Source organism: Trifolium pratense, linkage group LG7, assembly GCF_020283565.1.
Source record: "Trifolium pratense cultivar HEN17-A07 linkage group LG7, ARS_RC_1.1, whole genome shotgun sequence".
Taxonomy (NCBI): domain Eukaryota; kingdom Viridiplantae; phylum Streptophyta; class Magnoliopsida; order Fabales; family Fabaceae; genus Trifolium; species Trifolium pratense.
This window is the reverse complement of record NC_060065.1, coordinates 19,250,628-19,267,065: the sequence shown is the minus strand read 5'-3', so window position 1 is coordinate 19,267,065 and position 16,438 is coordinate 19,250,628. Positions and strand designations below refer to the sequence as shown.

General features: G+C 34.2%; 3 protein-coding genes across 3 annotated transcripts; 2 read left to right on the top strand and 1 right to left on the bottom strand.

Annotated features, from left to right (window-relative positions):
* On the top strand, positions 1–6,547 carry LOC123893804 (SUMO-activating enzyme subunit 2). The gene is made up of 11 exons (XM_045943604.1): positions 1–181; positions 261–350; positions 1,433–1,516; positions 1,597–1,815; positions 2,759–2,860; positions 3,337–3,795; positions 3,903–4,132; positions 5,230–5,323; positions 5,415–5,594; positions 5,663–5,760; positions 5,966–6,547. Exons 1-11 carry the CDS (start codon positions 152–154, stop codon positions 6,291–6,293), a joined length of 1,914 nt encoding a protein of 637 aa, XP_045799560.1. The 5' UTR covers positions 1–151; the 3' UTR covers positions 6,294–6,547.
* Positions 6,548–7,868: 1,321 nt separating this feature from the next.
* LOC123893803 (probable receptor-like protein kinase At4g39110) lies at positions 7,869–11,409 on the bottom strand. Its single transcript, XM_045943603.1, has one exon. The coding sequence runs from the start codon at positions 11,236–11,238 to the stop codon at positions 8,548–8,550; it is 2,691 nt and encodes an 896-aa protein (XP_045799559.1). The 5' UTR covers positions 11,239–11,409; the 3' UTR covers positions 7,869–8,547.
* Positions 11,410–15,750: 4,341 nt separating this feature from the next.
* Positions 15,751–16,209, top strand: LOC123896007 (putative B3 domain-containing protein At5g58280). Its single transcript, XM_045946466.1, has one exon. The coding sequence runs from the start codon at positions 15,751–15,753 to the stop codon at positions 16,207–16,209; it is 459 nt and encodes a 152-aa protein (XP_045802422.1).
* Positions 16,210–16,438: the final 229 nt, after the last annotated feature.

Here is a 16,438-nt window from a genome sequence, read left to right as displayed (position 1 = left end):
AAACAACAATATAAATACAAATAAAAAAATAAAAAAACGCAATTTTCTCTCAATTTGTTCCCTCTTTCTCTTTCATGATTTTTTTCAACGATTCCTTCTTCTATAACTTCTTCTACTCATTTTTCTCACTTAACCCTTAATTTCAATTTCAATGGCTTCATCTTCTTCTTCCGTTATCAAAGTAACTAACTTTTTCCCCTTTTCCTTCTTCACTTTCGTCGTTTTGTATCTCTCTCATGTCGTTTTGTTCTTTTTTTCAGGATGCAAAAGTTCTCATGGTTGGTGCTGGTGGAATTGGATGCGAGCTTCTCAAAACTCTCGCTCTCTCTGGTTTCGCTGATATACACATCGTTAGTTCCTTGTTTCCTCTTTTTCACTTTTTTGAAATTTTGAATTTTGGTTTTTTTAGGGTTTTGTGTATTTTGGGTTTTTAGATTTTTGGTAAAGTTGTGATTTTTATTTGTTCTGTGAAATGGGTATTTCCATAATTTCGCGCCTTGGTTTAATTTTTGTAAGTGATTTTTGATTTAAATTTTTGGTTTTTTTTTTGTGAGTGAATTTTTGAGTTTGGGAATGATGAGTGAGTTTTAGTTGTGAGCTTAGAAATTATTGAACTGTTTTGAGCTCTTAATTGGAGTGGTTACATTTGTTAATCACTTTTTATGTATTTTATAAATTGTTGTATTGGTAGTATAGTATCCTGAATTCCTGATTGCTTTCCCTTTTGATCTGGTTTCTTAGTTCTACTTTGAAATCCCATTGTTTCTTTAACTGGGAAGGTTTTTGATTATTGGATCCTAGGGTTTTTTACTTTTAGTTAGTTTTGAGCAATTTTGTTGACTGCTTTGGTAATTGGAGGGAAAAAGAGTTCACCGTAATTGTGTGTTTAGGGTGAGCTGTTTGTGTGGTTGTAATGTGTATGCTTTACTTTCTTTTTTGGTAATTGTTGTTGGCAATGATGAATATTGGGTATTTATTGAGTTTTTGTATCTAAAATTGTTAGATAAGAATCATATATTAATTAAGGGTAGTTTGTAATGTGGATGGTGTTGATACAAGCATATACTATCCTTGTAATGACTTGTAGTTAGTAGCAACGTTTTAACAACTGAACCGGACATTCAACCGAGAGTCCAAGACCCTCTGTGTCATGGTTCAACGACTTTAAACCACCCGAACAGGGGCAAAGCCACAGTTGATATGTTAAATTAACCAAACCGTAGACAGTTCCGGTTCAATTGGTCGAGTTGTCCGATTCGGTTTTTAAAACAATGTTTACTGTTTAGTACTCTGGGTGATAGGTTGTGGGAAATGCAGATCTGCTGAATACTGAAAGAAGTTGTGGCCAAAATAATTTACAAGACTGCATTTTGTGTATTACCATATATGTGGTTTATTACATTAATATGCTTCCTTTATTTCCATTGCGCAGATTGACATGGACACTATAGAAGTCAGTAACTTGAACAGACAATTTTTGTTTCGACAATCCCATGTTGGGCAGTCTAAGGCTAAAGTAAGTTAATATGTTAGCAACATTAATGTTACTTGTATAGGTTTTTGATTCATAACCACCTGATGAAAGTCTTCAATCAGGTTGCTAGGGATGCTGTTTTAAAATTTAGGCCCAAGATAAACATCACATCATATCATGCAAATGTCAAAGATCCTGATTTCAACGTGGACTTCTTTAAGCAATTTAATGTTGTTCTGAATGGACTTGACAATCTTGATGCACGCCGACATGTGAATCGCTTGTGCTTGGCAGCTGACGTTCCTTTAGTTGAAAGTGGAACTACTGGGTTCCTTGGTCAGGTAATTTAATTGTAGTTATTGGCTTCTTAGTACTTAATATCCATTTCCATATAGAGGTTTTATTGTAGCAGTATTTAATATATTCTGAATAGTATTTTTTCTGCTTGATGGTTATTTTTATTTGCCTAAGAGTATCTTTGTTCAATTAATCATTGATTTTCTGGTTGTCATTACAAATCTATTTGCTTAAGAGTTTAATTTGTGTATACTGTCAATGTGAAAACTTTTATACTATCAGCAAATCACAACCAATCAAGTGAATGAAATTTAAAAGCAGTTATAAATAAAGTCAAACATTTTTAATGATCTGACAGTTATGATTAGCTGGCGGTGTAAAATATTTTTACAAAGACATTGTATGCGAATTAAATTCTTTGTTTAAAGCTTTTAATTGGTATACACTGTCAGTATAAAAACTTTTACACTACAGCAAATCACAATCAATCAAGTGAATCGCTTTAAAGACAATTATAAATAAAGTCAAACATTTTTAGTGAGTTGACAGTGTTTAATTATCATTATCATCATGATTAATAACCGATTTTTATGTCTTATGTCTAGACAAACAATCTCCCTGATTGGGAAAGCAAAATATGTTTCCTTTGTCATGCTTCAAATCTTCAAAGTTTATTTATCACCCAAATTTTTATTTCTATTCAATAGTTAACCTCTGAATTTTCAGTGAACACCCCTTCTTCATACTGATTCTCTGCTAAGTTTCTGAAAATAAATTGTTTTAAATCCTTTAAATCAATAATTATATAATTATATAATATAATAGACTTTGATTTGATCTGGTTTGGCAGCATGTGTATGAAACTTGTTTGTTACTTTAAAATATGTTTATGTGCTTAATATCATTGTATCCTTAATTGTTTTGAGACACTGGTTCCAGCCTTTTCAAACTTAGTGATATTAGTGATATAATTTTGATTGAAAACAGGTTACAGTGCATGTCAAGGGAAGAACAGAGTGCTACGAGTGTCACCCTAAACCAGCTCCCAAGACATATCCAGTCTGTACTATCACAAGTACTCCATCAAAGGTATGTGTTGGTTTTAATTTATTCACTGAACGCTCTTTTCCTCCTGAATAAAATTTATTTAGAAACATATAACTATAAGTAACTAGAGATTATTAGTCATAATATATCACAAGGATTCTCTTTTGTTTTGAGTGATTAACTTTTTGTACTCCTTTGGTCAGTAATTTTCTTTGCTAGGCATCTAATAATTTGTATGTATGAAACATAGAAGATATGAAGCAATAGGACCATGTGTCTTACATAGAAATTTTAATATTAATAATGTGTTGTTATATCTTGATGGATCATGAATGGCCATTAGGTAGATACAGTTTAACATATTACTGAAGGCACTCATCAGTTATATCGTAGACAAGTAGTTAAGTTTGTGACACACTTCGATTTTGCTTTGTCAAATTGAACATCAACTACAATTATGAATGTAATGTATACTTCAGACTACCGAATTCTTAGCTCTCGTCTTTATTTTTTGGCAGTTTGTTCATTGTATTGTGTGGGCAAAGGACCTACTATTTACCAAGTTATTTGGCGACAAGAATCAAGACAATGATTTAAATGTTCGCTCAAGTGATGCTGCCAGCTCATCAAAAAATGTAGATGATATATTTGAACATAGCAAAGATGAAGATATTGCTCAATATGGGAAAAAAATATTTGATCATGTATTTGGGTATAATATTGAATTAGCTTTATCCAATGAGGAGACATGGAAAAATCGAAACAGACCTAAGCCTATATACAGCAAGGATGTCTTGTCTGATGAATTATCTAAACAGAATGGAAATCTGGACAATGATAATGCTTGTGGTGATGGATTATCAGTTTCTGCCATGTCATCTTTGGGCATGAAGAACCCACAAGATGTCTGGAGTCTTAGAGAAAATTCTAGAATACTTCTTGAAGCACTGAGACTATTTTTCACAAAAAGAGAAAAGGTTTGTCTGATTTCACACTTTGACGCAAGAGCATATAATAATAGTCATATATCCATCTGGAAACTTAACTGGAACCCTTTAATTTTTTTTATGTATCTTTTGAGCAGGAGATTGGCAATCTGTGCTTTGATAAAGATGACCAGTTGGCTGTAGAATTTGTTACTGCAGCTGCAAACATACGGGCTGCTTCATTTGGCATACCTCTACACAGTCTTTTTGAAGCTAAAGGAATTGCTGGTAACATTGTGCATGCTGTGGCGACAACAAATGCTGTTATTGCTGGTTTGATTGTCATTGAAGCAATTAAGGTGCTGAAAAATGACATTAAAAGTTATAGGTATATGTGATTCCTTTTCCTCTATCTTATCTGTTTCTCATTGGATTGGATTAATGATGCAAGTGATTGTATTAATGTATGTTTGCGGTTTGAGAAAACAATATGTCTTGAGGAAAACACTACCTTCTAGTTACATACTAACAAACTTTTTTGGTGGTGGGAAATGATTTTCATAGTATAGTCCTATTACCGGTGTTACATGAAAGAATCTGCTCACAATTCGCTTTTATGATTTTCATAGTATAGTCCTATTGCCGGGGTTACATGAAAGAATCTGCTCACAATTCGCTTTCATGTTGTTTTGAATGATAACAATATTATAACTTTGTTCACTCTATTGCAATATAGTTTACATAGTAGATTAAACTGAATAAAAGTATAATCGAAGTAGTTTAATTGGCTGGCATTTGGAAAACCATATTTCGATTTATATTATAAATAACACAAGCAATTATGCAAGTAGTTGTAAGCGTTTATGAAAATATGATATGGATGTCCAGCTAGCTTATTGTCATAAACTTGCTGTTTTCAGCTTATGCAGAGTTCCTAATTATCTATTAAATTTTAGAAACAACTTATACATAAACCTTATACATAAGATCTTATATGATAAGTTGTACTGATTGATTCCCACAGAAGCAACATGCCCATGTTTTGCCTTGTTCAAAAAAACACGCCCATGTTTTGCTTGCTGTTTATTCCCGTGACGAGTGGATATCTTGATTTCACATGGGAATGTAAGTTATTTTGAAATCCACACGATTGTAACTTACATCTTGCTTCCTTTGATACGTTGATTTTGATTTTTGAACCATATTTTTTAATTTTGAGAAAAGTGTTAAGTATATTTTTTTGAACTTGAAAAAGTTAAATGCAAAGCAAACATGTTTTAGATGTTACCTGGGAATAACATTCTTGGGTAAAGTATTCCTCAATGGTACTTGTTTTTCTTTGATTGTTGTCAAATTTTTCCCGTTGTTTTCTCTGCGCTCGAAAACTCATGAATTTTTCGTAATACACTATTCTGTGTTGTTTACAAGACAACATTTTCTTTACATTTTTAATGACTTTTTTTACCTCGTGTGGACATTTCACAGAATGACATATTGTCTGGAACACCCATCAAGAAACCTGCTACTTATGCCAGTGGAGCCATTTGAACCTAATAAATCCTGTTATGTTTGTTCTGAGGTTTGTCAAATCTCCCCTTGTCTCGTCTATCACTCGAAGTCAATGTTATGCACATGCTCATACTCATCATATTTGTATATGTGGGAAACAGAGTCCTGTATTGCTCGAAATAAACACAAACCATTCAAAGTTGAAGGATGTTGTCGAAAAGATCATCAAGGCTAAGCTTGGGATGAGCCTTCCACTTGTTATGAATGCTTCAAACCTCCTCTATGAAGCTGGTGATATTGAAGAAGACATGGTTGCAATTTATAATGCCAACCTTGAAAAGGTATGTTTCTTGTCGTTGGTTTGATAATGACACTACATTTTATTTAACCATTTAACTATTCTGTTCAGGTCCTAGCCGAGCTTCCTTCTCCGGTAACCAATGGTACAATGCTTACAGTAGAGGATTTTCAACAGGAATTGAAGTGCAATATTAACATAAAGCACAGGTTTTTACTCATATCTATTTATGTATTATTACCAATTGATGGATGAATTTATTATGTTTGTCATGTTTATTTTCTCTCCTTTTGCTCTTGTAATATTGAATTAAGGTTGTTTTTCAATTCATTCTTATACCGTGTCCTGTTTCCCTTATGTTTGTTTTTTCTATGTTTCTGAGTTGTTTTCTTTTGTATGGCATCTTAAATCCAGAGAGGAATTTGATGAAGAGAAAGAACCTGATGGGATGGTTCTCTCAGGATGGACTCAACCGGTGTCAGCAGAAGATAATAATGAGGAATCTGTTAGTAACGGTGCAAACACCTCAGATGCACCAGCAACAGCTGTAGAATCTGAAAACGATGATGATATTGGTATAGTTTCTCCGGTGAAGAAAAGAAAGCTTCCTGATGATTCTGAAAATTCAAATACTGCTGATGACGCAAGGCATCACAAGCAATTGCAAGTAATCGATGATGAAGACGATCTTGTTATGCTTGATGGGAATTTAGACGGGTTTAAAAAGAGAAGAGTGTCATAGTCTTGTGCTTGAACTATTTATCTGCTTGAGATCCTGCACTCTAATTTTGTATTTGGCAGAGGTTTGGTGATTCTTTTGGCCCTAGTTTTTAGGCATGCTGTTATTAGTCTTTTGATCCGGATAGATACATACAACCTTTCTTTCTCCTTGTGTTTTCTCTGTAGCAGCAAATGTATTATTCTTGCTAACGCCTGACAGAGAGGATCACTGATCTTGCTTATTAACTTTATAACATCTGAGATTAGTTAACAAAAGTTTAGCAAATTGGAATATTATTCAATTATTGCCTAAGATTAGCTAACTGAAGTTTTACAAACTGGAATTTTATTCAATTATTGCCATGTATATTTATAGTATATGCGGTGCTATAAATTGCGAACTCATAAGACACGAATATATAGTTGAACACTCTTGACCTGCAAACACACTACAAATTTGCTCGTCTGCCTGCTGCCACCGCTAAACACCGCTGCACGCGATCAAGTAAAATTTGAAGGTCAAATGAGTTCTTTTTTAGTGTAAACAAAGAGGATTCGAGCCAAAAAAGAAAGGCTACACAACTAATCTAAGATACACAATTTTGATAGAGTTAGCAAAAAGTAATGACTAATTTGAGTTGGTAGTTTCTCAATCAACTTAGAATCTCTATATCACACTCTAATGCTGCTAATCCATCTGCACACCAGTTAGCTTTGCGATAAGTGTGATAAACTTTGACTTCCCAATCCAACTCCATCAACTGATGAATCTGTTGCACCAATCGAAAGCCATAACTTGCGAATAGTAATAACATCTGATAATATTTTCACTCTAAAGTGATGATTAGAAATAGTTTCAACACAAATTGATCTATTTGAATATAGACCATATATGTAGAACTAAAATTGATCAACCTGATGTAATTCATTCTATTAGGCCACAATAGTCACAGGTACTCGATTCTCAAAGTGTGAGTGTAATGTTTAGTTTTTCTTAATTCAACACTTAAAATAAAATGTATCAAATTAGAGAGATTTATGCTTGAACAAATGTGTCTGCGTATATTGATCAGAAATTTTGTGAGTGAGGAAGGACTGTCGCCGCGGTCGGCATGAGTGACACACAGTCACAGTGAAGCAGCATGATTGATGACTGTGGCTCGCTAATGCAGGAGGAGGGCTGCCACTAGTAGATGATGCATAGTTGAGAATGAGAAGAATATGACGCGATTGAGAACGACAACAAACATAACAGGTATGACTGAAAGATTAGAGGGCGGAGGACGAGGTTTGATTACAGATAGACGGAGGAGCTGGTAATGTAGCACGAGGCAAATCATACTTGTAGATCAAAATAGAGATCCACAATCAGCAACCATCTCATTTGTGTGGTTTCAACGAAGTTGTTGTCGGTACCAAGTAGCAACTTCTTATTAGTAGTTTACTGTGATTTTTCTTTCGAAGTCATTGTCACGAATTCTTAAAAAGGACAACATTTTTTTTGGTAGAAAGACGAAATAACAATAACCATTTAAAACTAACACACGTAAGTGAAAAAGTTGGGGTTTGAATCCGATCAGACATAAAAATATTGACACTGTAAAACAAAACACTATTGATAACTGATATGGCTGAAAGAGAAAGAAAATCTATGAGTGATTTGAAAAAAAACAGACAATTCAACAACCTTACACAATTCTAAAAATTCTAGGTTATCTCTCAATTAAGGAAACCACTAACCCTTGACAACGCCCTATACTTTTGTTCTTAGACAAGAACACATGCATTTTCTAAAATCAATGAGTTCAATCTCAAATTAGATTCATCCCATGTTAGTTCTATTAGCAATATCCTATGGCTAAAATAAATAAAAAAGAGACCCATTTTGCTACAAAAATTATTGCTCAAATGCATACAAATTCAAATAAATTCACCTCTAAGTAGCCACTAAGTTTCCTTAAGCTTGCTTCTAAACTAAAGTCACTCCCTAAAAATTTACAAAACAAATAATTTTACAAAATCAAATTATATAAGACCATATGATTAATGGTACTGAATGCATATATACTTACACACACACCAGTACTTTAATCAGTATTACAAATTTTCTACCATCAAACATAAAACTCCTCCACAACAGAAAACATCACACAGTATCATCACACACCATTATACATCAATTTTATTTTTCTCCACCTTCATAAAAAAAATATTATACAACACTTCCTTCACATGAATCAACTTTGTAGAATTCCATATGTAATGGATTTTTTTTTTTACCTTCCATTAAGATTATTAAACTGTGCAAACATTGCAGTTCCAGAATGGTCATCAATAGCTTGAACTTCAGCAGGATTATTATTATTATTAGTATTATTAGTACTACTATTAACTTCTTGATGAGCAACTGGGGGGGTTTCATCAGTAGTAGTGGGAGGTGCAGTTGGAGCAGGTGAAGTAGGAACAACAGCAGCAGCAACAGCAGCAGAAGCAGAAGCTGAAGCAGAAGCTTTAATCTCATTCTCATCTTCAACTTTTCCTTGTGTGAAAGCTTCTTGTAGTTGCAATGCATACTCCAAATTCCAAAGAACATCTCCCATTGAAGGTCTATCAACACCATGATCAGCTAAACATTTCTCGGCAGCCTCAGCAAACTTCTTCATAGATTCAGGATTAATCGAACCGACGAGTTGAGGGTCAATGATTTTATCAAGTAAACCTTTTCTCTTCCATTGCATAGCCCAATCAGCCAAGTTAACTTGTTCTCTAGGTAACTGAGGGTTAATAGCCGGCCTAGCGCACAATGCCTCGAGAAGCACCACTCCGAAAGAGTAAACATCAGACTTTTCAGTTAATTGTTGTCTCCTGAAGTACTCAGGGTCAAGATAACCGAAACTACCTTTCACCGCGGTACTAACATGACCTTGTCCCATAGGAGCATCTTTCGAAAGTCCAAAATCGGATACTTTAGCTGTGAAATTCTCATCAAGTAAAATGTTTGTTGTCTTAACATCGCGATGAATGATACCTTGCGCCGTGCCAGTGTGAAGGTAATGAAGACCTCTCGCCGATCCAATGCAGATTTCTAACCTTTGTTTCCAAGAAAGTGAAGGCATGTTTTTTCCATAAAGATGATCCCTCAAATGACCATTAGGCATGTACTCATAAACAAGAATCATTTCATCATTCTCATCACAATATCCAATCATAGAAACCAAATGTCTATGTCTAAGCTTCGACAACATTTGGATTTCAGTTTGGAATTCATTGATACCTTGTTCTGATTGTGGATTTCCTCTCTTGACAGCAACTTGAGTTCCTTCATCAATCACACCTAAATAAACATTACCAAATCCACCAACACCAATGATGTTTTTGGAGTCAAAATTCTTTGTTGCTTCTTGTATTTCAGCAAAGGAGAAAATCCTTCCTAATCCCATTGATGATGAGAAAATATTGCTTTTCCCCATTGAATTCTTACTACTCATAAAACTCGTGTCGCCAGCGTGTAAAGGAAGTAACCATGAAGAGAAACTATTCCTCTTTTGCCAATCTTGAGGCCTCTTATGCCACTTGATCACCATAGCACCAAGACCAACAAATGCTCCAAACATCATAGCGAAACCGACCGCTGCAACCGTTCCTCGGTTTGAACCACCGACTCTCCTTCCATCAACACCAAACTCACCATCCAAACTATTCACTGTGTTGCTTATCTTCAAAACTTCAATACCATTCAAAATTGCATCAGCATTTCCACCATCAGCATTTGCAGGACCAACTTGAACAGTTAGTCCTTGAGTCATCAATGTTGCATTGACAACAAAATCTTTGTAATATGGTGTTGCCAATGCACCAGTTATAGCTGATAAATCCAAATTAGGAATCGCAATTCTGCTATTAACATAAACATTGAAGTAAAGTTGATTAAGTCCTTTACTCACAATGTCACAAAAATGCAACCTAACAAGGTAACTAAAAGAAGTGTCAACATCAAATTTCCATGATACATTGAAATTTGGTAGATTAACACCAGCATCACCCATTTCAGTGGCAGAAGAATAAACAGTTTGCGGCGCAATCAAAGGTGAAATTGTTGGCGTATCTTGAGGAAACTTAATAACATTAGTAGCAACAGAAACACTTTTTGCAAGATTCTTATTTGTAAGATAAGCTTCATCAGATTCCCAAGTTCTTCCAAGTGTATCATTTGATGATGTGATAAGAGGTCCTCCATTGTTCAATCTATAAACAGGCTGGAAAGCATAGGCTGTTAATCCGGTAACCTCGGTAACCGGGAAAAGTCCTGAACCGGTATCAAAGATTAGGTTTTCAGGAGCTGAAACAACCTCGATCGCATTGATAAACGCGGCCGAATTCTTCAAAGGAATGAAAGATAATGTAAATTGTGGTTCTGTTGCATTAATGAGATACTCTTTGAGGATTGCTTTATCAGTGTTATTAACATTGAAGCTATGAAGAAGAACAAAAACATCTGTGTTGACAGAAAACGTCGCCTTTTGAAGATCGAAAACATTGTTTTTGATCGGATAAAAATGAAGACGAATCCAATGAAAACCAGGCTCAACCAAATGAAATGAATACTTAGCTTCTTGAATGAAGATTCTAGCATTTGAATATATAGGTGAAGGAACATTAAGATCAGGTGCCGAAACTTTGAAATCATCATTAGCTTGTAAGAATGAACTTGCTTGTTGATCTGATTTGAATTGTCTACCATCAGGTAAAGCAGGTGGATTATCAGCACCACAATCAATGAGAAAATTGTCTTTTGGAACGAAACTTGGAGACGAAGGAAGAGCATATGAAGGCGATGACAAGGCGAATAGAAGAACCAGAACCAGGAGGATAGCCATCAAAGATGACAAGGATGATAGAAAATTATTATGTTGATTTGATAATGTAAATTTTATTTTTGATTTGTTTTTTTTTTCTATCTTCCCCATACCTCCTGGAGAGGAATTGAGGGTGAGGTTATGAAATTTAGAAATATGTTATATTGTTGCTAGAAAAGCATGAAAAAGGGTTTGTTATTAGATTTCTAATAACAACTTTTGATTATTGTTTGGTGGAAAATAGGAAATGATGACAACTATGACAGAATGTTTGAATAGCCAAAGATTGTGGAACATGGTTGTTATTTCTGGTACATTAACATGTTTCTTTTGTCTTTTTTTGATTATGTCTTAATTTAGTATTTACTACCAAAGAACAAAAATAAATTGTTTCTTTGAACAAGTCAAATCACTTTTTCTTTTTTATTGAACCATCTTAAATTTAAATTTGGATTTATTTTACGGTCAAGATTACGTATTTATGTATTTGAAATATTGGTGATCGTTTGATTAAGATTAAATGATTCAATTTTAATTAAACTGTTATACCGAATGTGTTAATGCGGGAAATTCCTAGTTGGTGATCGTTTGATTAAGATTAAGTTTGTTGTAACAATCGTAAGTTTGGTTACATTAACAAGAAACTGAATGAAGTTTAGTTACATTCATTGCAATAATGTCATGTCATTGCATACACTATTATTTATTTTTTTATAACAATTTGGTTACATGTCACGTTAAGAGATCTTAATTGTTGGACGAAGACGAAACCATTTTTTTAAACTAAGGAATCTCCGCATGTAAGACTAATTGCTCGAAGTAATATAAATTCATTTAAAGAGTTCATCACTTCTAATAAATATTTTTTCATTTGCACCAGTTAAAATTGAATCCATAAAATAAAACGATTTTATTCTGACTTCACTAGATATATTTTAAAATAAAACTTAAGTTAGTTGTATGATGATATGATCATATTTATTCAACTGTTAAGATTTGTGAGTGCGTGACACTATGAGTGATTTTTTTTTTTTAATTAAATCAGATATAGTGTAACAATGGAAATTCAAATCTCACATAAGTGAAGGAGAAAAGTTGACTTTTTTTTTCTTCTTCATAAAACAACTAGGACCCTCACCTCACATAAATGTGTCTGCACGTATGAAGAACATGTGAAGCATGTAGTGAAATGAACCCACAATCATGATTCTTGAAAGCTCAAGTAGTGTTTGTTGACAAGAAAAAAAAATATATTTAAGGGGGATTCTATGGTGCATTCATAAAATTGACTTCTTCAAAGAAGTCATTTTTATTAGCCAATAGAATGCAAGCTGAATCCACATCAGCAATTAATTGTGTTTGGTGTTTTCTGCCCTTGGGTAGCAATGCCTCAAAAACTCTTCTCTACTTCAAACCCTGCAATTTCCAAATGGGTCATTATACATTGGATCAAGCACTTACCTTTGTAGCAAAAAAAATGGAACTGTGATCGTTTGAATTGTTGTTAGTCAACCTTACTTGCCATTTTTTGAATAACTGGTTGAAAAGTATCACTATGCATTTTTTCTTTTTTTTTCTATTCCTAACTGTCACTACTTTTTTTTCTTTCTTCTTTTTAGTTTATCAAAGAGGGATAATTTTAGGTTAAACCAAATTGTTTTTCTTTCTCATTATATTAAATAAGTGCGATTTTCACATATTTGTTTGTTTTGGTGTATTTTGTTGTCCCGTCTTTGTGCGGTGTTGTCCCGTCTTTGTTCGGTATATTTTGTTTTCCTGCGGTGTTCATTTGTTTCAGGTTGAAGGATTAGTTCTGATCAAGTGCAAATCCATTCAGTGTCAACTTTTGTGTCATCAACGCTACAAATCTGGAGGCATGACATTCTAAACACTTCAATATAGTCGTATTCGTAGGCTTTGCCGTTTTATGCTATTAACATGGATGCTGCGAGTTTGTTCGCAGATTCATCCTTTTTGTTTTTAGCAAATTTGAATTTGTATTCCATCGATGTACTCTTTCACTTTATAAGGTCAATGAACTTTGGCCTCGTCATGCTGTTCACTTTATAAGGTCAATGAACTTTGGCCTTCACTTTTGTTGTAAGCACTATTATATGCCACCGATAGACAACACTTTCTATTTATAAGCGCTATCTTATGATGCATTTAGATAGCGCTTTCTACTTATAAGTGTTGTTTTATGTTACATTTAGACAGTACTTACACAACATAAGCGCTGATATAGAATAGCATTAGACACCAATTTCACGGCATAAGCGCTGATATAGAATAGCATTATAAAGGGCTTTCTGCAACAGGCGCTGTTATTTGCTACATTTTAAAATAAACAAAAAATCAGTACAAAAGCTGCTTTCATAAGCCATTTTTTCACTTTTTTATTTTTTCTTTTAAATTAAGAAATTGCAGACAGCTTATAAATTAAATATCCATAGAATTTTATAATATTCGAAAACATGTAAACTACATGATCAAATACTTCTCCATATTTACAATAACAATTTGTTTTTTAATAATTTGTACAAAGTTCTAAACTACATATATACAATAGTATTACACAATGCTCTTGTTGCTCTAAAAACAAAATTTGCAACTCAAATATTCAAAAGCGTAGACCAGGGTTGAGAATAATGGATCGCTCTACCAACAAGTCGCTGCAGCTATCGGCAATACCAAGCTCTATGTCTTCAAAAATACAGCTCTCAACAAAACAAACTCTTTATATTCCAGCAACCACGAGTTCTGAAACCCTAACACTATAAGCCGGCTACAAAACTGAATTGGTCTCTGTATTCATCTTAGTTACTTGCAAACGGTGCCAACTTTACAGACATCATTTCAAATAACCAATCATCAATTACTACAAAGAAAATAGAAAAAAATTGTTTTGAAAAATAAAGCATGAGCTAGAAACATATATGGGTAGCTAAGAAAAAATAGGGTGGTTTTAAGCAATATATACTTGGAGAACAATATCATGGATGTAAGTATGCTGATAAAAAACACAAAAAATAGACAATTGTTATATTGTTGAGTAAATACATCTGCCACACGTCAACTAAAACTATATGTTCTACCCACCTAATAATATGTACTTTAGTCTTCGGTGTATAGCGTGACTAGGTTTCTTAGACGACAAGAACGCCAAGTTTCCGCTTCATTCATTAGTCTTTAATTTTAGTTTGGGAAGACGATTCCGGACTTCTTCGCGACTTGTGACTTTAGTAAAAAAAAGTTAAATCTTTGAAATCCCTAAATCCTCAAACCTCTTCCTGTTTTCTTCAAGTCTATGTGTCCTAACCTCTTCAAAGTTGTTGCTGCCATCTAGAAAGGAAGAGCGATGGTGTCGTCACATGTGTCAGTGGAGAATAACTGTCGATCTAAAAGAAGTGGGAAATGTGGGAGGAGGCAATTTTGCTTCCTCATTTGACTCCCGGAGAAGTATGCGATTTAGACTCTTCTGCACTTCTTTATGAGAAGATCTAGTTTTCCTACCCGGGCATGCTCTCTTCAGAACTCTCTGATGACTTCATTTCAGTGACATATTTTTGCATTTTAGTCTTCTTTGATTTTGATCCACGATTAGAGGGATGTCTTGGATACTTTTGTTGTGTGCATAATTTCTTTGCACCAGAGTATTGTTTTCTTCATCTATATTTGGAAATGCTTTAACAATGTAAATCTTAAACCTTGTTGGTTCAACCAATTCAAAAACAAGTGCATCACCATCATCCAATTTATTTTCCAATGCAAATGCTCTCCAGCCACCACTTAGGCCACCTCTACTACCAATGTAAACAACATCATACTCTGAGGCATCTTCATCCTCTAAAGTCATGTTATACACCGTTTTGGAAGGCGTTCCACACAAAATCTACGAGGAAGACCCGACCAAAAACAACTATAAACATGAGACCGATCCATTGACTTGATAAATGATGGCTTCGAAGACTGCAAATTGATTTGGATTGCCTCTGCAGCCTGCAGCCTCGTAAGCACAATTTCTTTCTTGTTTCCTAGCTTCTTTGATTTCATCTAGAGGCACTCAAAATCAGCTCGAGCCTCACAAATACCTCGAAAAAATCAGCTCCTAAGTTTTTCAGAACGAGAATATGTTTAAATTATTGGATTATTGCACTTTCATATCGGTTAATAGATTTGATATGTTCATGTGAAACTATTGGATTTTACCACTAATGTATCCTCTTTATCTAATTAAAGAAAATGATCTATCCATGTGTTCAAGATAATGATCTTAAACACATCGAGTCTATTAACCGATATGAAAGCGCAATAAGCCAATAATTCAATAATTTAAACATAAATGCAATCTTATAAAATATTTAATACCGCTCAAAATGCATTTATGCACTTCAAAACAACTTTGTGACCAGTCATTTAGTCCAAGACTATGTTCTCTTTCTGAAAAACTTAGGAGCTGATTTTTTCGAGGTATTTGTGAGGCTCGAGCTGATTTTGAGTGCCTCTGCAAGGCCTCTAGATGAAATCAAAGAAGCTATAGAACAAGAAAAAAATTGTGCTTACGAGGTTGCAGAGGCAATCCAAATCAATTTGCAGTCTTCGAAGCCATCATTTATCAAGTCAATGGACCGGTCTCATGTTTATAGTAGTTGTTTTTGGTTGGGTCTTCCTAGTAGATTTTGTGTGGAACACTTTCCAAAAACGGTGTATAATATGACTTTAGAGGATGAAGATGCCTCAGAGTATGATGTTGTTTACCTTGGTAGTAGAGGTGGCCTAAGTGGTGGCTGGAGAGCATTTGCATTGGAAAATAAATTGGATGATGGTGATGCACTTGTTTTTGAATTGGTTGAACCAACAAGGTTTAAGATTTACATTGTTAAAGCATTTCCAAATATAGATGAACAAGAAGAAGAAGAAAACAATACTCTGGTGCAAGAAATTATGCACACATCCAAAGTAACAAAAGTATCCAAGACTTCCTCTAATCGTGGATCAAAATCAAAGAAAACTAAAATGCAAAAATATGTCACTGAAACGAAGTCATCAGGGGTAAATCCGAATAAGAAACATCACCTGTAAACATCACCTGTAGCTGTAACTGCTGAAGTCCAGTATTCCCAGCAGATATGCTTACCATATTTCTTCTGCACATAGCATATAACCGTACAAGAAATGTTTCAAATTAACATGTTTGTCCAAGGAAAATTGGAACGTAAGTGAAGTGAAGAATCCAGGGAATAAGAACTTGTTGGCATCAAAGATCAGGATCTGATGAGACCTGATAAAATAATGCGCCATTTTCTGTAGG